The sequence below is a fragment of the Amphiprion ocellaris genome, chromosome 11 (assembly GCF_022539595.1).
Source record: "Amphiprion ocellaris isolate individual 3 ecotype Okinawa chromosome 11, ASM2253959v1, whole genome shotgun sequence".
In the NCBI taxonomy this organism is placed as follows: Eukaryota; Metazoa; Chordata; class Actinopteri; family Pomacentridae; genus Amphiprion; species Amphiprion ocellaris.
In genome coordinates, this window is record NC_072776.1 from 3,783,184 (window position 1) to 3,803,765 (window position 20,582).

The 20,582-nt window shown below is 39.6% G+C and overlaps 1 protein-coding gene across 1 annotated transcript; it reads right to left on the reverse strand.

The window, feature by feature from the left end:
* Positions 1-327: 327 nt before the first annotated feature.
* Positions 328-9,432, reverse strand: LOC129349968 (uncharacterized). The gene is made up of 2 exons (XM_055014973.1): positions 9,270-9,432; positions 328-8,615 (listed from the first exon to the last, which is right to left on the reverse strand). The coding sequence occupies exon 2, from the start codon at positions 7,256-7,258 to the stop codon at positions 5,822-5,824; it is 1,437 nt and encodes a 478-aa protein (XP_054870948.1). The 5' UTR covers positions 7,259-8,615; positions 9,270-9,432; the 3' UTR covers positions 328-5,821.
* Positions 9,433-20,582: the final 11,150 nt, after the last annotated feature.

The window sequence follows — 20,582 nt, forward strand, 5'->3', positions numbered from 1 at the left end:
CTCATATGGGACGTTTTTACAACATGTTGAAAAATCACATTATTTTTTCGACATAGTAAGGCGTTTTTTTGCGCCAAAATTCATGATGATTTTTTTTTCAAAGAAAACCTTTCTGGAGTGTTTTTCACGGCCTCCTTTACATTATTTCATCATATAGCACGTTTTTACACCATGTTGAAAAATTGCATTTTTTTTTCGACATAGTATAGTAAGGCGTTTTTTTTGCGCCAAAATTCATGATGATTTCTTTTTTTTTTAAAGAAAGCCTTCCTGGAGTGTTTTTCACGGCCTCCTTGACATTATTTCATCATATGGCACGTTTTTACAACATGTTGAAAATGGAATTTTTTTTTCGACATAGTATAGTAAAGGCGTTTTTTTTGTGGCAAAATTCATGATGATTTTTTTTTCAAAGAAAACCTTTCTGAAGTGTTTTTCACAGCCTCCTTTACATTATTTCATCATATGGCATGTTTTTACAACATGTTGAAAAATTTAATTTTTTTTCGACATAGTATAGTAAGGCGTTTTTTTTTGCGCCAAAATTCATGATGATTTTTTTTCCAAAGAAAACCTTACCATAGTGTTTTTCACGGCCTCCTTTACATTATTCCATCATATGGCACGTTTCTACAACATGTTGAAAATGGAATTTTTTTTTCGACATAGTATAGTAAGGCGTTTTTTGCGCCAAAATTCATGATGATTTTTTTTTCAAAGAAAACCTTTCTGGAGTGTTTTTCGCAGCCTCTTTTACATTATTTCATCATATGGCATGTTTTTACAACATGTTGAAAAATTGCATTTTTTTTCAACATAGTATACTATGGCATTTTTTTTTGTGCCAAAATTCATGATGATTTCTTTTTTTTTTAAAGAAAACCTTCCTGGAGTGTTTTTCACGGCCTCCTTTACATTATTTCATCATATGGCACGTTTTTACAACATGTTGAAAATGGAAATTTTTTTTCGACATAGTATAGTAAGGCGTTTTTTTTGCGCCAAAATTCATGATGATTTTTTTTTCAAAGAAAACCTTTCTGGAGTGTTTTTCACGGCCTCCTTTACATTATTTCATCATATAGCACGTTTTTACACCATGTTGAAAAATTGCATTTTTTTTTCGACATAGTATAGTAAGGCGTTTTTTTTGCGCCAAAATTCATGATGATTTTTTTTCCAAAGAAAACCTTACCATAGTGTTTTTCACGGCCTCCTTTACATTATTTCATCATATGGCACGTTTCTACAACATGTTGAAAATGGAATTTTTTTTTCGACATAGTATAGTAAGGCGTTTTTTGCGCCAAAATTCATGATGATTTTTTTTTTTAAAGAAAACCTTTCTGGAGTGTTTTTCACGGCCTACTTTACATTATTTCCTCATATGGGACGTTTTTACAACATGTTGAAAAATCACATTATTTTTTCGACATAGTAAGGCGTTTTTTTGCGCCAAAATTCATGATGATTTTTTTTTCAAAGAAAACCTTTCTGGAGTGTTTTTCACAGCCTACTTTACATTATTTCATCATATGGCACGTTTTTACAACATGTTGAAAAATCGCATTTTTTTTCGACATAGTATACTATGGCGTTTTTTTTGCGCCAAAATTCATGATGATTTTTTTTTCAAAGAAAACCTTACCATAGTGTTTTTCACGGCGTCCTTTACATTATTTTATCATATGGCACGTTTTTACATGTTGAAAAACTGCATTTTTTTTCCCACATAGTATACTATGGCTTTTTTTTTTTGTGCCAAAATTCATGATGATTTTTTTTTTTTTTTTTTTTTAAAGAAAACCTTCCTGGAGTGTTTTTCACGGCCTCCTTTACATTATTTCATCATATGGCACGTTTTTACAACATGTTGAAAAATTGCATTTTTTTTCGACATAGTATAGTAAGGCATTTTTTTGTGCCAAAATTCATGATATTTTTTTCAAAGAAGACCTTACCATAGTGTTTTTCACGGCCTCCTTTACATTATTTCATCATATGGCACGTTTCTACAACATGTTGAAAATGGAATTTTTTTTTCGACATAGTATAGTAAAGGCGTTTTTTTTGTGGCAAAATTCATGATGATTTTTTTTTTCAAAGAAAACCTTTCTGAAGTGTTTTTCACAGCCTCCTTTACATTATTTCATCATATGGCATGTTTTTACAACATGTTCAAAAATTTAATTTTTTTTCGACATAGTATAGTAAGGCGTTTTTTTTGCGCCAAAATTCATGATGATTTTTTTTCCAAAGAAAACCTTACCATAGTGTTTTTCACGGCCTCCTTTACATTATTTCATCATATGGCACGTTTCTACAACATGTTGAAAATGGAATTTTTTTTTCGACATAGTATAGTAAGGCGTTTTTTGCGCCAAAATTCATGATGGTTTTTTTTTCAAAGAAAACCTTTCTGGAGTGTTTTTCACGGCCTACTTTACATTATTTCCTCATATGGGACGTTTTTACAACATGTTGAAAAATCACATTATTTTTTCGACATAGTAAGGCGTTTTTTTGCGCCAAAATTCATGATGATTTTTTTTTCGAAGAAAACCTTTCTGGAGTGTTTTTCACAGCCTACTTTACATTATTTCATCATATGGCACGTTTTTACAACATGTTGAAAAATCGCATTTTTTTTCGACATAGTATACTATGGCGTTTTTTTTGCGCCAAAATTCATGATGTTTTTTTTTTTTTTTTTTAAAAGAAAACCTTCCTGGAGTGTTTTTCACGGCCTCCTTTACATTATTTCATCATATGGCACGTTTTTACAACATGGTGAAAAATCACATTATTTTTTCGACATACTAAGGCGTTTTTTTGCGCCAAAATTCATGATGATTTTTTTTTCAAAGAAAACCTTTCTGGAGTGTTTTTCACAGCCTCCTTTACATTATTTCATCATATGGCATGTTTTTACAACATGTTGAAAATGGAATTTTTTTTCGACATAGTATAGTAAAGGCGTTTTTTTGTGGCAAAATTCATGATGTTTTTTTTTCAAAGAAAACCTTACCATAGTGTTTTTCACGGCGTCCTTTACATTATTTCATCATATGGCATGTTTTTACAACATGTTGAAAAATTGCATTTTTTTTTCGACATAGTATAGTAAGGCATTTTTTTGTGCCAAAATTCATGACATTTTTTTCAAAGAAGACCTTACCATAGTGTTTTTCACGGCCTCCTTTACATTATTTCATCATATGGCACGTTTTTACAACGTGTTGAAAAATCGCATTTTTCGACATAGTATACTATGGCGTTTTTTTTGCGCCAAAATTCATGATGATATTTTTTTCAAAGGAAACTTTACCATAGTGTTTTTCACGGCCTCCTTTACATTATTTCCTCATATGGCACATTTTTACAACATGTTGAAAAATTGCATTTTTTTTCGACATAGTATAGTAAGGCATTTTTTTTTTGTGCCAAAATTCATGATGATTTGTTTTTCAAAGAAAACCTTACCATAGTGTTTTTCATGGCCTCCTTTACATTATTTCCTCATATGGCACGTTTTTACATGTTGAAAAATTGCATTTTTTTTCGACATGGTATACTATGGCATTTTTTTTTGTGCAAAAATTCATGATGTTTTTTTTTTTTTAAAGAAAACCTTTCTGGAGTGTTTTTCACGGCCTCCTTTACATTATTTCATCATATGGCACGCTTTTACAACATGTTGAAAAATTGCATTTTTTTTCGACATAAGGCGTTTTTTGCGCCAAAATTCATGATGATTTTTTTTTTCAAAGAAAACCTTTCTGGAGTGTTTTTCACAGCCTCCTTTACATTATTTCATCATATGGCACGTTTTTACAACGTGTTGAAAAATCGCATTTTTCGACATAGTATACTATGGCGTTTTTTTTGCGCCAAAATTCATGATGATATTTTTTTCAAAGGAAACTTTACCATAGTGTTTTTCATGGCCTCCTTTACATTATTTCCTCATATGGCACATTTTTACAACATGTTGAAAAATGACTTTTTTTTTCGACATAGTATAGTAAGGCGTTTTTTTTTGTGGCAAAATTCACGATGATTTTTCTTTCAAAGAAAACCTTACCATAGTGTTTTTCACAGCCTACTTTACATTATTTCCTCATAATGCACGTTTCTACAACATGCTGAAAAATAGCATTTTTTTTCCGACACAGTATACTATGGCGTTTTTTTGCGCCAAAATTCATGATGATTTTTTTTTTTTTTTTTTTTAAAGAAAACCTTTCTGGAGTGTTTTTCACAGCCTGCTTTACATTATTTCATCATATGGCACGCTTTTACAACATGTTGAAAAATTGCATTTTTTTTCGACATAGTATAGTAAGGCATTTTTTTTTTGTGCCAAAATTCATGATGATTTGTTTTTCAAAGAAAACCTTACCATAGTGTTTTTCACGGCCTCCTTTACATTATTTAATCATATGGCACGTTTTTACAACATGTTGAAAAATTGCATTTTTTTTCGACATAAGGCGTTTTTTGTGCCAAAATTCATGATGATTTTTTTTTTCAAAGAAAACCTTTCTGGAGTGTTTTTCACAGCCTCCTTTACATTATTTCATCATATGGCACGTTTTTACAACGTGTTGAAAAATCGCATTTTTCGACATAGTATACTATGGCGTTTTTTTTGCGCCAAAATTCATGATGATATTTTTTTCAAAGGAAACTTTACCATAGTGATTTTCATGGCCTCCTTTACATTATTTCCTCATATGGCACATTTTTACAACATGTTGAAAAATCACTTTTTTTTTTTGACATAGTATAGTAAGGCGTTTTTTTTGTGGCAAAATTCATGATGATTTTTCTTTCAAAGAAAACATACTAAACTATTACATTTTTATGACATTTTGGACGACATACTAAACTATGACATTTTTGTCACATTTTGGACGACATACTAAACTATGACGTTTTTTTCCAAGTTGCTTTTTAGGCCCTTTTGTTGGCATCATTCAATAGGTAAGTCTAAAGGAAGACAGCAAAGACCTGCAGTAAAAGGGCATGAACTGGAATCGAACCTGCGTTTCTGACTCAGTCTTGTTTATGAATTACCTTCTGAACCAGTTGAGCTATCCAGGCACATCCCTTTTCCATTTGTTGGCCAACATACTAAACTACGGCATTTTTGTCATATTTTGGACGACATACTAAACTCTGACGTTTTAGACGACATACGAAACTATGACGTTTTTCTCTAAGTTGCTTTTTGGGCCCGTTTGTTGGAATCATTCAGTAGGTAAGTGGAAAGGAAGACAGTGAAGACCTGTAGTGTAGTAGAACTTTTGACTGCTGTTCCATACAAGTCTCACTGGGGTAGTAACAGAGTGAGGGTTAGGAGCAATTAGGTGGCTCACGTACCAAACTGGTCCATTCCAATTGATAATCCTCTCTCTGGACAGTTTAACCGCAGCTTTTCTATTCACCATGTCGTGCATTTGTGCGGCGTAGGCTCCCTTCCATTCAGGTTCCTTGGATAGCTGCCTCTCTGTCCTGTGAAATGTAGCTTCCACTGCTGTTCTGTTATTTGTCAGGGATCCTGGATCCTCTAGCCAGGGATACTTTGTGTGCTAATGTGGTTCTTTACTGTGGCTGTCCTCTATGACATATGTGAGGCCCTGTCTTATTATCTCAAGCTCTCTCTCCTCAGCAAGAGACATTTCGTTGTCACCTGGCTGGCAGTTTCCACAGCGACAGCCTCCACATTTGGGTTCACATGCTGCTCCAATACTATCCCACCTCCACCATTCCAAGAAGTCATCCCGCTTGGTGGCCGATGTACTTGACTCATGGAACTTTACAGCAGCTTGTTTGCTGGGTGAAAGCTGACCTTGACAGTGGTAATGACTTCCTCATACTTTGCAACAGCTGTCCTCATGGATCTTGCAAAGTGCGTACTGGAAAGACGGGCTGACAAGATAAGTCCCTCAAAGAGCTCAGGATGAGAACCTCCAACTGTCTTGCCAAGTGGTCCGTCCCACAACACGAGATCTCCAACAGCTTTTATTCTCTGAGGTGCTAGCTGGCCTTCTCTGTGGCTGATGAGTAGCTGTATTTCTTTAGGCCTCACTAGTTCCTCAAGAGAGACATCTGGAAAGAACCTCTGCAGCTGCTTTGGTGTCACATGCCTGTGAACATCTGCAATGTTGTCCAGTCCATAACAAACCAACTGATGAGACTTCAGAGTGCCTTTGGCGGTTTTAACTCGAATCTTTAGAAGGTACCGCTTCGTCTCTACGTGAACCTTCATCCCTCCAACTCCATGAAAGATAAGGGTGATTTCTTCACTTCTGAGGTTCAACCCGCTTGCAGCCTTATGGGTTATGTAATTGGTATCAGAAGCCAAGTCAATTAATGTCCCAATTTTCTGTTCAGCATTTACAGTGACCTCTAGAAGCATCATGATTCCTGGAAGCTCCTGCATTCCACTATCCATGAGTAAGCTTGGTCGATCTTTTACAGTGTTGAAAGCTCTAGATGCAGTATTAGAGAACACTTCTCGGCACTGTTCTACCAGCTCTGGTGAGAGTTTTCTTAAGAACTCCTCTTGATCCTCTGTGTACTTCCTCCGGCCTTTGTCTTCATCTGAACCGAAGCTGCTCTTTTTATGACATGTACCCCTTTTCTTTGTCTCAGCATTAGGACACAGGTAGTAGTGATGCTCTGGAACATGTTCATTCTTGCAGTCGGGGTTTTTACACAGGTAAGTAGGCTTGCAGAATGAACTGTCATCATGAACCTCGAGACATTTTTTGCATGCTCCCAGCCTCCTTATTGCAGCTTTTTTATCCGTTAGCTTTAGTGCTCGAAACTGTTTGCAAAAGTAGAGCCTTTTTTTGTGCTTTCCATCACCACAGACTACACAAACTAGATGGTCATTGTCTGCTTTTGTAGATCTGGTTCTGGTATGTCTTGGTTCAATCCTAGTTTCTTTTTTACCTGGTTCTTCCTCCCTCAGCTGCTCGAGCTGCTCATATATGCTTTCCTGTTCTTTGAATAACGTTAAGAGACTATCGAACCGCTTCTCTGGTGTCACAGCATTCCTCCTGTCAGCAGCATAAACCAGCCATTCCTTCTTGAGGTGTTCTGGAAGTTTGCTTTCAATGGATTTTGTCACCAGTGGGTTTTTAATGGCACCTGTTTCTCCTAGGTCACTCAGATCCTGAAGTGCCTTTTCCACAGCTGGAATTAATTCCACTATTTTCCGTGGCTGATGACCTTTCACAGCTGGCATCTTCTGTAGGTCTTCCACAACTTCAATAGCAATTGATGTTTGGTTGCCAAAGCGGTTCTCCAGGACACGAAAGATGCCATCAGCTGTGCTGTAGGATGTGAGCCGAAGGTCTCTTGTGATCTTATCCTCAATACTGTCCAGTAATTGGAACTTTTTCACTTCTTTCGAACCTGTGGGTTCACCTTGGTTCTGCAGTGCTTCCCAGTCCCTTCTCCACTTAGGGAAATCGCGCCTGTTTCCTGCAAACCTGGGAAGGGCCACAGGTCTTAACCGGATGGTTGGCACTGGATAACTGAAAGCACTGCTGCTCTGTGTCCGTCGTTCAGCCTCATCTTTAACCCTTGCATGGATGAAATCGGCCTTTCTGGAGACTAATTTTGGGACAGAGAGTTCCAGCTCCCTTAAGCAACTCTGGAAAGCCTGCTGCTCATCTGGGGGAACCCAACGTTTCCACCGGCTATACACCTCCTTTGCAGTCTTCGCTAGCTCCTGCAGGTGAGTGAGTCTAAAATCATATGCCTCCTCATTCCCATCAGGTCGTGTCGCAGCAGGGAGATTACACGCAGCCTCAGCTGCCTGTATCGCAGTGGGTAGTTCAGCATTCCCGAAGTTAGTCCACAGTCTCCTGGATGAGCGCTTTGACCTCCTTGAGTTTCATCTCACATTCTTTCACAGTCTTTTCTATGTCGGCTCTCTGCTGCTCGGTCAACACAGCTCCTCCACTTGTGTCAGGTGCCGCCTCTAGCTCTGCGATAAGCCCAGCCTCCACATCATCATTGGATTCCATGACTTTCTCTGCCTCTATTGTGAGTTTATTGAAACTGTCTCTGAGCTCCTCTTCAGACATGTCTCTGTAGGTCCTCATAATGCTGTTAACAACACGAGAAAACAGTCTTTCCGCTGTGGTCCTCTCCACCTTGAGCTGCTCAGCTGATTTGAGTTCTTGACCAGCCATGCTTATATCCAGTTCAGATTTTTCCTCCAATGACGTAATAAAAGGCACTTTAATATGCTTTAGGTTGTCCTTTTCAGGATTCCAGATTGGACCTCAGCTCTCGCTTCCTGGATCTTCAGTACTGCGCTACTGCAGCGGATTTTCACTGTCATGTGTTCTGCCACTTTCAATGACGCGTGAATATCATTGATGATTTTTGAGGGTTTGTGTGCAGTTTCCCCACTTGAAAAAGGACGTTTCATCTACCCAGGTTATGAGCGGGACTCCACTCATGAGTCAAACAGTTGCTTTCTTTTCTTTCTCTTTTATTTTGCAATGGTTGCAAGGTCATGGAATACAACGATGGCAACTTAGGTGATAGATTTAGTTGATAGGGTTAGTTGATAGGTTTAGGTGAAAAACCTTTAAACAAAACACAAAAGAACAATGTTCACAATATTGCATTTGGCAGATAGTAACAGCCATTCCCCATATACAGCATCACCTCATTAGTAAATGCCGCTCAATTTATGTTTGTTAACCTCAACATCAAATAACTCAAGCAACAAACCATGGCATGACCAATTTTCAACAAATCCTATGCCGCATATGAATTTAGCTACATTTCAAAGAGTTGACTTTAATCACATTTTAACAAATTTTACTCAACATTTCTATCAGACTTTTTAAACTATTTTTATACTTTTTAATTCATATTTTTAAAATTATTTAAAGTGCATAAAGTGATTTTTAAAGTGCATTCCGTTCCAGATCCAATAAATAAACAAATAGAATAAAGTGCATAGTACAAACCCACCATTACAAACAGAATGAATTAACTGGTTTTTAACCTTAGCTGGAAAACCTCTAATTAGCACCAATTAGCCTGCAATCTTATTTTCAATTAAGCAATTACAAACACACAGCAATTTTGGCATACAGACATAAGAAAGTTATCAACCAGCCGCTGGTGGCTGACGTTGATCTCCGTGGCTAATGCTAATGCTAGCACGTTCTGCAGCGGCTCACATCGGCAGGTTAAACAGTCTCCCAGATCTTTCATGATTCTGCTCTTACCGGCTGCTACCCGGATTTTTGTAGATGAAGCAGTCCTGCACAGTTTGCCGCAGATCCTCACGCTCACAGCCACTTTGTTTGAGGAGCTCATTCATTCTCCGTTCCTCCTCAGTGCTGCGTGTGTCTCTTTTTATGCTGCAGGTAGTAAACCTGCAGCCGCAGATTGGTTCCGCCCCAGCTGAGTGGAGCACCTGTACGAATGCTTCTTCTTTCTATCAGATTTCAGCTTCTTCTTTCTATGAGGTTTCAGCTTCTCCCAGTTTGACTTGACAATAACTGAATGAAAGGCTATAGATTAGAATCTTTACATATTCCATGCTCCAGGGCTTTATCTGTCTGCTCTTTATGTGTGTTCCCGGAGTCAGAGGAAGTTCTCCTAATGAGTTAAAAATGAAATGAAGTGAACTGGAGCAGAGTTTAGGAGTCCCAGATGTTAATTCTTAAATCTGTTGGACGCTCTTGAAGAAAATCGCTTACATTCCTCGACTAATTCACTACCTCACATCCACCAATGAAGACAGCGTGTCATGAAATAATGTACTTCAAAGACTGTTTGCTTTTTCTGCTCACGTGCGCTCATTCAATTCGAGCCCACATCAAATATCCAACTGACAGACATTCCTTGTCATTTCGTCACTGGCAATCCACCAGTGTCCAGTTTGTGAAAGGAAACTATTTCCTTTTGTTTTCATCCTTCAGCTTTGATAAGAGGCAGAAAAAATCATACAACGGAAACAATGTAACACCTGGTAGGTAGCGGTGTACATGGTGACACGCTGATGGTCACATAATTGCTCTGTTATAACTCGTGGAAACCTCTGCAGCTTTGTTTAGACTGGTGGATTCCAGGTAAAATATGTATTATGTTAATCAGGGAATTAAAAAAGTTGCAGGTTCAAGAAGAGTCAATGGAATTCAACCAAAAGATCCTTTGAAATTGTGATACCCAGGACATTTATGACCTCCAGGATCTGGGAATCTTTCCAGTGCCTCCGAATAAGACCAAAGAGAGAAGCTAACATGAAGCTTGGACTGGATCCGTCTGTGCCCAGACATACAGGAAATGTTGACTTGGACGAGGTAATGCATATTGCACTGGGCATGTGTGGACAACATCATCCTGTGCATTGGCTCAACAGAATAGAATAGTTTCTAGACTGTAACTGTAATCCTGTTCTGACCAAACCCAGCAGCCAGCAGGAGTTTTCTTGAATTTCCGAACCACAGCAAAATTCACATTTACATTTGTTACAGTTCTTTCATGTGTTCCTGCGAGGTGACAGTGGTTCCCAAGGCAAAGTGACCCCTCTTCACTTTACATGTCTCTGACCTGATTTCACCCTCGTGTAACTTCAATGGCTCTAAATTTGGAACAGCTCAAGTCACTTGTCAAACCTGACAGGACTGTCACTTCTGTTCACTCCAGCTTGGCTGTGCATCCGGGCTAATTGTTCCCCAGATGTGAACATCCACAGCCATCTAATCACACTCCATTCTGATGTCTGTGTCGGAGTCCAGGTTAATCTGAACTGAGTGTGGATTTCAAGAAAAATCAAAAACATCCTGATTGGCTGACAGTCCTGGTTAGCTGTGTGATTTCAGAGTGAATACGCCGACTCCAATGGACCTGGACCTCCTACTGATGAGTGCTCAATGGAAATTTGTTTGAAAGACACTCCTCAGAGATCTTAGGCGCGTGCGCACACACACACACACACACACACACACACACACACACACACACACACACACACACACACACACACACACACACACACACACACACACAGCGTACACAGTCACTATCAGAGAGGTAGAGTCCTAACTCATAACTGTCACTGATGGACAGGTTGATGCAGAGACTTTTTGAAGTGACAGAATGGTCCAGGTTTCCGCTGCAGACCCCTTCTGATTGTTTTTGCATGTTTTTCTTGTGTTTGGCTGAGCTTAGATGTTCACTGGGAAATCACAATATTTCTATTGGTGGTATTTTTATACAACGTCTGTCTGGATTGTTTGACTGGGCAAATTAATAGGTCTAATGGTTGCAATAATTAGGAAGGCGATGTTTTGTTCCAACAAGCACTCTGCCAAACAGCTGAAAGAAAAAGGTAAGAAGCAATTCCCTCCTTGTGCATACATGCCAACACATGAAAGTCATTTAGCTGCACTTAACTGTCGAAAAACAATTAGGGCGCGAGCACAACAACATCTGCATGCGCGACTTCTCTAACATGTTTTCTGTATCCTCCTCCTTGCCAGCAGAACAAGTATTGGCAATCCTCAAATGCTAGGTACACTTCATGAATTTTACATCGCGCCTGATCATTACCATAACGACGCTATCAAAGATATTAGGAGCCTTCAACGCTGTTTTCTCTTACACAGGGATCTCTCTTAGATCTCTTGTCAAGAGGGTGGGTATCATCTACCATCACGGAGCATATAGCATGCACGAGCCCCTCTCCTAATGAGTGTGTATGCATGTCTGAGTGTACAATATGTAAATCCTCGGGTTGAGTTCTTCGAGAGGGGGGTCGACGCCGTCTGTGGGCGCATTTGTGAGCACGCGTGCAATAAATCCTTATAAAAGAGGCAGCATTGTCTCCACCACTGTGTTGTCTGATTTATCTTGAAAATCGGTGAATGCTTTGCTTGTGATTATTACTTTTTTTCCTGCTGTTTAGTCTACCCCCAAAAAAACCAAACCAACCTTATTATTCCAGCTGTTTGGAGTAAGAAAGAGATGTGATTTACCTCCAAGTGCCCATGTGTGAAGTGTGTGTTAAGCACACAAGGTTTAGATTTATCACGTGAAGTGGGTGCTTTGACAGATGTCCAATATAAGGTGGAGTAATTAGCATTCTCATCTAATGGTCTCGTCTGCTATTGTCTCTCCCTCTGTCACCCCCTCTCCTCCTCTTGTTCTTCCTGGGTGATGTGACGTCCTCTGAAGCAGTAAAATGAGGCTGGCTTTCTGTGTTGTCCTCCCTCCGCTCGCAAACAGACTGTAATTATTTTCTGCCGGGGACAGGATCAGTGTGGAGAACAAAGTGCACACAAAACACCCTCGTGACAATCGGACTGGTTTGTACAAAATACGAGCCGCGCACACACACACACACACACACACACACACATCATCACAAGCAGACAGGCATGTTTCCACACGCACACACACACACACACACACACACACACACACACACACACACACACACACACACACACACACCATCACAAGCAGACAGGCATGTTTCCACACACACACACACACACATATACACAAAAACAAATTGTACATGAAGACAGGCACCGAACAAGCCCAACTTTTCCCCCTGGTTGTCTTGTTATACTGTGATTCTTTCCGGATTTGCTTATTAATGCAACGACCGCTGTCCAATTTCTGATGATTTTAAAAAATGTTGTTTACACGGGTTACATGCAATAACATGTTCTGCCGGTTATTAACAAGACATGCACATTGGGAGTCATACATACACACACTGTATGCATGCACGGCGACTAGCCATCTAACAATCACTCAGCACACTGCGGGTTCCTTCCTTCTATCTGCTGGCAGCAAATTGGATGGTCTCCCATACATATTTTCATATGCTGATGGCCACATTACTGGTGCAGGCATCCCGCTGAAGTGATTTGTGGTGCTCATTTGAAAGTGATAGGACGCAGGCAGCCACTGAACTCCTACTCAGCGGTGGCTCGAATCAGCCTGTCTTTATTGCTTTACAGCTAGCGCAGTAACCTGGGCACACTGATAATGGGCTGTTGTGCTAATAGGCAGATAACACATCCAATCCATCACCAACTTCCCAGAATGCGTATGTTGTTTGCTTTTAAGTAACAAATATAGCCCCCGTGGCCGGCGAAATATACCTGGCTATTTGAAAGGAGCCATCCATAAGCGAACAATGAATCCATTAGCTTGTGCCGAGTTTGTTTTAACAATGTGTAACAGGTGTTTTGAAGCAAAGAACACACAGTTGTTACTGACAAATGATGTAGCACATATAGTCATAAGTACTATGTACAAAGTTGCTCATTATTCACTCTGAACTCTTTTTCTTTTCAAACTGTCAGACTCTGTGGTTGTTATACAATGTGATTACCTTCCCCTCTCTCTCCTCACCCCTTATCCCTTATCCTCGCTGTCCCGCTCTCCTCCGTGATTACCACACTGCCTCCAGCTAGTGAATTTGAATTGGGGCCGCCTATTATTTTCCCCCCATGTGATAGTAATTATTTACAAATTTGTGTGTGTTCATGTGAAATACAGGGTGTTCTATTAGAAGTTATGTGTAAAAGTCATGGGGGGAGACGGTGGCGAGGCCTTGATTCTGAATATGCAATTAGTGCAATCGGATTAAAATACAGCCACAGGTGGTCGAGGAGTCAAGCAGGAGCAGCCCCAGAGACACTGTTAACCCAATCAGATTAATATTACAGATTGTCATGATCACCTTTGTTTTCCGTTCGGGAGAGGCTCGGCCTCGCAGGATTGGGATGTGAATGTGATTAGCCACTAGAAACAATGGGGTACAAAGAGAGCAGTGCTTTCGGCGCTGCTGTATTCAATAACCAGGAGAACAGACCGGATTTTCGCCCATTATATTTCTTAATTTGGCGAATCTTCACGCAAATTACTCAGGCTGGTCTCATTTGGGTGGAAGTACAGATTACAGAGGGAGGATGTAATTGCAGGAGACATGGGGCCGCTTGCTGGGAAAGTAGTGAGGCTGATTGCACAGGAAGTAGTATTATTGGCCACGCATACGGAGCCGCTGTAACTGAAGGTTCTGCACAAATACAACTATGAATCTCCAATGAGATAATGTGGCTAAGCATTTATCCTCACAGACTTCAGGCTCATTGATAAACACTGAATTGGGCTTGTGTAATTATGATCCGTACGGCACTGCAACTAGTGTACTATATACCCTCAGATAGCGCTTGTGCTGCTCTATGGTGCCCAGCAGTTTAGCTCATGGCCTGAAGCATGCCACGAGGCGTATACAAACACACATTCAAAGCTCATTCTCTCTATAAGAAAAACACACAAGGAACAGATACCCTGCAGGGACAACATTTTGTTACAAAAGCTTTTTACATTATCTGGCAAAACAGAACAGGATATTCTACAGGAGGATGTGCATTCCTATAAAGCACGGCCTTTAATATGATGTTTAATCTCTGCTGTTCGGTCAGTTCAATTCAAATCCTAAAGTCTGTGGAAAAACCAGAGAATCCTGCACACACCTCCACTATACATGCATGATCTAAATCACATAGATAGGCATTCAGGATTGTTTGGTTTCTGCTCAGTAATCAATCAGCAGCATGGTTGCAGGTTGATACTGACTGCAAATATAAAATAGAAGATTCAGATGTAATACCAGGATGTCAGAGGGCAGAAGGAAGGAAGAAGATGGAAGAGTGGCACAGCACCAATAGGAAGGCACTCTTTTGGGGACACTGAGGTGGACAATGTATGATTTTACTCTTCCCTAAAGAATTTGCTTTAGTTTTTGTCTGTCTTTTTGTTACCTCAGATGAACCTAAAGCTCAGTGAATATTTCACCTAACCCCTTGGCAAGTGAAAGTTTTACTGCAGGCACAAGTGGATAGTTTAGTAGAGCTCATTGGGGTTCAGGTAAGACATACTTTTGTTTTTTATTGATTTCCAAGTAAAGCATTCAGCTGATGTGGTGGCCTGATGAAGCTTAGTAGTAATCAAATCTCCTACAACTATTAATTTTATCAGTAGTACTTTAACAGTCAGCCTTAGACTGGATTGACCATGATCAGAAATTTGACTCAGCGAGACACTTACTCTGCCTCGAGGCTTTACATAACCGCACTATAATCTGATGTTCTAAGAGGGATCATGACGTATTTGTTCATACCCAGCTAGCAGGACATGTTCCCACAACACTGGCTAGCATTACTTACAAGTTCTAATGACGTTTTAAAAGTTTGAATCTAATATTTATTAAGGATATTTAACATTTCAAATAATGTTCCCATGACGTTTAAAGTGAATTAAGCCCTTTAACCCCAGCAGAGAACATTTGGAGGATGTCGTCAGGAACACAAATGATGTTCCATGATAACAAAGGAGGAATGTTCTCAAACCAACCTTCAAAACATGTCCAGAACATTCCTATAATGTGACATATTAACAAAGGTGAAACAATCTGCCTGCAAAGTTCTGATGGCATATTGGGGATGTTGCTGAGGAACACATTACAGAACATTCTTCTATGACACGTTTAGACAATGAAAACAAAGGTATGGTGTTCTCAAAGGCCTCAGATGACACAATGTGTTTCATACAGAACGTTTAATAACGTTCCTGTAACGTAACATGTCAAAGGTGGAATATTTTGCCTTGTTGTTGAGGGAACAACTTATAGAACGTTCCTCAATGATAACAAAAGAAGGAAGTTCTCAATGCAACATTCAGAAAATGTTTTTGAGATGTTATCGAGGTTTCAGATGACAGGACATTGTTTAGAAGACGTTCCTGTAATGTGATATACAAACAAAGGTGGAACGTTCTGCCTCCAATGTTCTGAGGACGTTTTGGGGAAGTTACTGAAGGAACACATTACAGAATCTATACAACGTTCCCACACTGTTACATGATAACAAAGGAAGAACGTTCTCATTGCAGAATTCAGTTTTGAGAACATTATTGTCTAACAGTTTAACAACTAAATATTTTTGGAATATTTTTAGGTATGTTACGTTTAAACAGAACATTTTGGGAACTAAATCTTCTCACTGAACTTTGCAAACCTTACTCAGAATGTTTTTGGAATGAAAAATTCTAGCTGCGTGGACCCAGATTCTTAACCACAGCTGACTAGTAAACATCCTATAAAACTGAAATTATGCCAAAATTTTAAAGGAATGTTTTGAAATTTTGCTAAATACAAGATGAAAGAATCAATATCAATTTCATATCTGTGGATTAATTGAGTACAGAACTGGAGAAGATGAAACAGTTAGCCAGATACACCTGTCAGCACCTCTAAAGATCCATAATTAACACTTCATTAAGTATTTGTTTAATCTATACAAAAACAGAAAAGTAAAACTGAAAATTTGTGCTTTAAGGAGGAAACCGGGGCAAATCCATATCCAGTAGATGAACCCTTCTGCTCTTAGTCTGATCATTTCTATCTCTCTCACCTACATACAGTCTTATAAACACACATTTAAATGCTTCTGATACAGACTTTTTTGTCACTTCTAAATGTACTGTAATAAAGAAGCATTACTTTCTATTGGAACACTTGTAATCTCTCTAATCCCATCTACCTCCGTTCCTGTGGTGTACGTATAGAGCAGCTGCTACGGCCAACACGCTGAAGGGTGTAGAAAGGGCTTGCGTGGAGTCGATTCAATATCACACATACTACACCTTAAAACAAAACACAAAAGCACAGCGTTATTGCCTGAAAACATCCAATAATAGCCAATTACATCATCAAAAACCCTATTCCCTGCAATACACCCTCGCACACAAATACACACAGTCAGGGCTCTGCAAAAAGGAAAAAAAGTAACCCTAGGGCTGTTAAACTTTAAAGCTCCTGCTTCAAAAACTACATAAAATAAATAATCTGACTAAAACCATAACCCTGGGAGACCTCGCTCACTGCCTGATAATTGTCTTCTTTCATGGCACCATCCATCCAGAACATTAGGCCTGCGTTCTCAGGCCTGCTGGGTGCTATCACACAGGGCAATCGCAAATGAGGGAGGGGGGGCTTTAGAAAGTCTGACCTCCACAGGGAACCCTACAGCCCCGTGCTTATCCGACCGTAGGGATCTGGGCCTACATAAACAATTTCAAAGACAAGGCGAGATTGTTGCAAACAGACCAGTTACACTGCCGGGGCACATTATACACACAAAAACACAAGCTTTATACGACACATCAACACACCAACGAGCTGCACACACACACACACACACATACACACACACACACACACACTCTGGCTTTCGATTCTCACTCTTTGGTTCTTCACTCAGTCTTTCTTTGAGGCAATTGCTGCTTTCAAACGGGATCTATAAAAGATGAAACAACCTTTGCACTCGTCTTCCTCTGATGTTGGGAGACATACCTGCAGCCAGTGTTATTAGTTACTGCTTCTATTGATATGCACCATGCCCAGTGCAGCGTGTTGGCGGGTATGCCTTTCTCCCACGCCTCTTCCCTTTGGACAAACAGACGCTCTCTGGCCTCCAACCGCAGCATTGTGTGGGATATGTACGTCTAATTGGGTCTCAGAATAACAGCAGAGAGGAGGAAGAGTTCATAAAGTTTAGCATCCAAACTGCACAGGTTCAGTCAGAGGAGTCATCGCGGAATTATCGACACAATTGACTGAATATACACATTAGATAAGTGTTTGTACATACGGCTGGGGTTATGTGCTTCAGTGTAAGCGCTGGGTGTGAGGATGAATTAAGTTCAAATTGATATGCTGCTGAGCATTCATCATAACAAGCACAACTCAATTTAGCACCAGCCAATTTCCCGCTTCCCATTGAAAGTCATCCGGTGTGGGCTGTGCTATTTAAATCACAATTGAATTCATAGAATCCCTCTCTAGTCGAATCACAGCCTGTTAATTTGCTCATCAATATAGCATAAACGTGCCTGTGGGGACGTATGGAACCTTAACGGGGCCGACTCTGTTTCATCACCGTGTCCCACTTTATCTACCTGCGACGTTTATTTGCTGAAAACCGTTACCAGACTCAGACAGGAAAACATTTTTTAAAAAAAACAGTTTTCTGAGGGTGATTATACCGTACATTTGCTTTTTCCTTACTGTGTTAATCTGCGTGTGTGCGACATCCCTGTGGGTTTTCAGGCGTCAATAACACTCTATAAATTCCTCCAACACATCCATAATAACTCACGATGGGGTTCTCTGCCCTTTACTTCAAAGATGCATTTCTCTTTTTTGCATCTATCTGATTGCCAGCAAAGCAGTAATATCCACAAGGCGTAGCTTGGAGAAGTGAAAATCCTAATGATCATATTTATTAGGCAAGTGAGTCTGTCACAGCGAGATAATCTGATGCTTTACTCAGAAGCGTCCTGTAAATAAGGGTAATTAGGTTCTCTGTTCTCTTCAAAGCAAACAGCAGCCTTGCTGGATTTACTGATGTCTCTTTCACTGGCGGAAAATCATCTGTGTGAGAAATCAATGGTGTTCATACAAATCTATAAACATAAGATACAGCTTTTCAAACAAGTGCGACCTTAGGCTTCATTTATTAGCGCCCCTTGCTGCTGGACATAAGCATCACTGACCATAGAAAGGTTAAGTTAATGGCTTTATTTTTATTTAACAGATATTTTGCAGATTATTTATAGATTAATAATGAGCAAAAATAAGAACAACTTTGTGTATGTGATTAAATAATAAGTTTACAATTTCTAAAGTCTGATTTTAGTCATGGCTGCACAGTGGCTTGGTGGTTAGCACTGTCGCCTTGCAGCTAGATGATCCCCGGTTTGTGTCCCGGTCTTCCTGGGATCTTTCTGCATGGAGCTTCCATGTTCTCCCTGTGCATGTGTGAGTTTCCTCCAGGTTCTCCAGCTTCCTCCCACAGTCCAAAAACATGCTGAGGTTAACTGGTGATTCTAAACTGCCTGTAGGTGTGAATGTGAGTGTGATCGTTTGTCTCTATATGTAGCCGTGTGATAGACTGTTACCTGTCCAGGTGTTCCCTGTCTTCACCCTCAGTCAGCTGGGATAGACTCCATGTACGTTGCTGCTTGGAGGTGGTTGCTGTTTCCTGCAGCAAAGGAGATTTTAAAAATGCAGATAGCGATGTGGGAGGAGAATGATGCTTTACCTGTATGACCAATAGCAGGCGTCCATCTTCAGTTTACTTTCAGTAAGTCTGACTTGAGCCTTTTTATTACAAAATCTCCCCTTTCAATGGATCTAAATGTCCATTCCAATTGAGTTTTTGTTCTATAAAGGTATTCAGGATACATTTAAAAAAAATTTCTTTCTTTTCTTACTGTCAATTGGCTGCTGTGATGCTGCAAATTTCTCCTTGAGGGACTAATAAAGGATATTCTATTCTATTCTATTCTATTAAGACTGATTCATTTGATTTGTCTGTTTCAGATTACAGAAAACTTATAACTGTTGATAAAGTCTTTTACTCCATTGCTGCACAAATTAAAGATTTTGTTTCTCCTCCAGCACACTTGTATCACCAGGGAAAACCCGCTTCTTTAGACCAATTGACCTTTTAACTTGTGAAAAACATGCAGATTAAACTCCACTTCAACTTATTAACAGCCAAAGGGATTTTTTTTGTTTGTTTATTACAACATGATCAAAAAACGATCATATCAATGCTTTAGTAAATGCTTTAAAATTATCACCATTAGCTGCAACTTGGAAACCCTTTATGAGGACAACTTTTGAGGAAGTGATTTTTTTTAGTGTCCTACATAGCACAACTCAATACAACAGCCTCGTGTGGAAAAACAAAAGCTGACTGTTTGGACTGTGGCATTGCACAATTGACAGGGAAAGCATCCATCTGTCCACATGTAGCCCTCAGTCTATTTATAAGGTTGCCATTGACTGACAACTGCTCCTTAGGCGTGCTATAAAAGACCAGCGCTGGCTGAGAGGATGCATGTGTAGCTATTGATTACCAGTCAGAAGAGTATAAAACATTTGGGAAACAGTGAGATGAGTAGCAATCAGGAAAGCTAGCTTTCCCTCAGGCAATTTATAGACCCATTTGCCTTTATTGTATAAAATATTTTCCTATTCTCCACCTTGAGGGAGAGCTATAAGTTACCCATTGTGCAGAGAGTATGTGCTGCGAGTCTGGAGGCCCCCCTAAAGGCACTGCTCTTTGCCAGTAAAAATCCTTGCAAGGTGAGAGGTCAGATGTGTGTGTATGACATATTGTTGTTTTACATGACTGGAGATAACCCCGGTGGGCCGTCATGGGAATTGTTTAGTTTTCTTGAATGCATTTTGTGTGATTTATATTCGTATTTATCTGCCACATGCACCGAGCTGAGCAGCAGACTGAAGCTAAGGCTGCAGCACTCAGTTAAAGGCTCCCATTCATCTGAGAGATCACAAGCACAAGCGTATGATGTGCATGTCGGTGTGATGTATACGCGGCACTGATGAATTCAAATGTATATTTATTGATTTTCAATTTTAAATCCGTGCATTAGCATTTAACTTTTAATTATGCGAGATCATGCCGCCATGTGCTGTT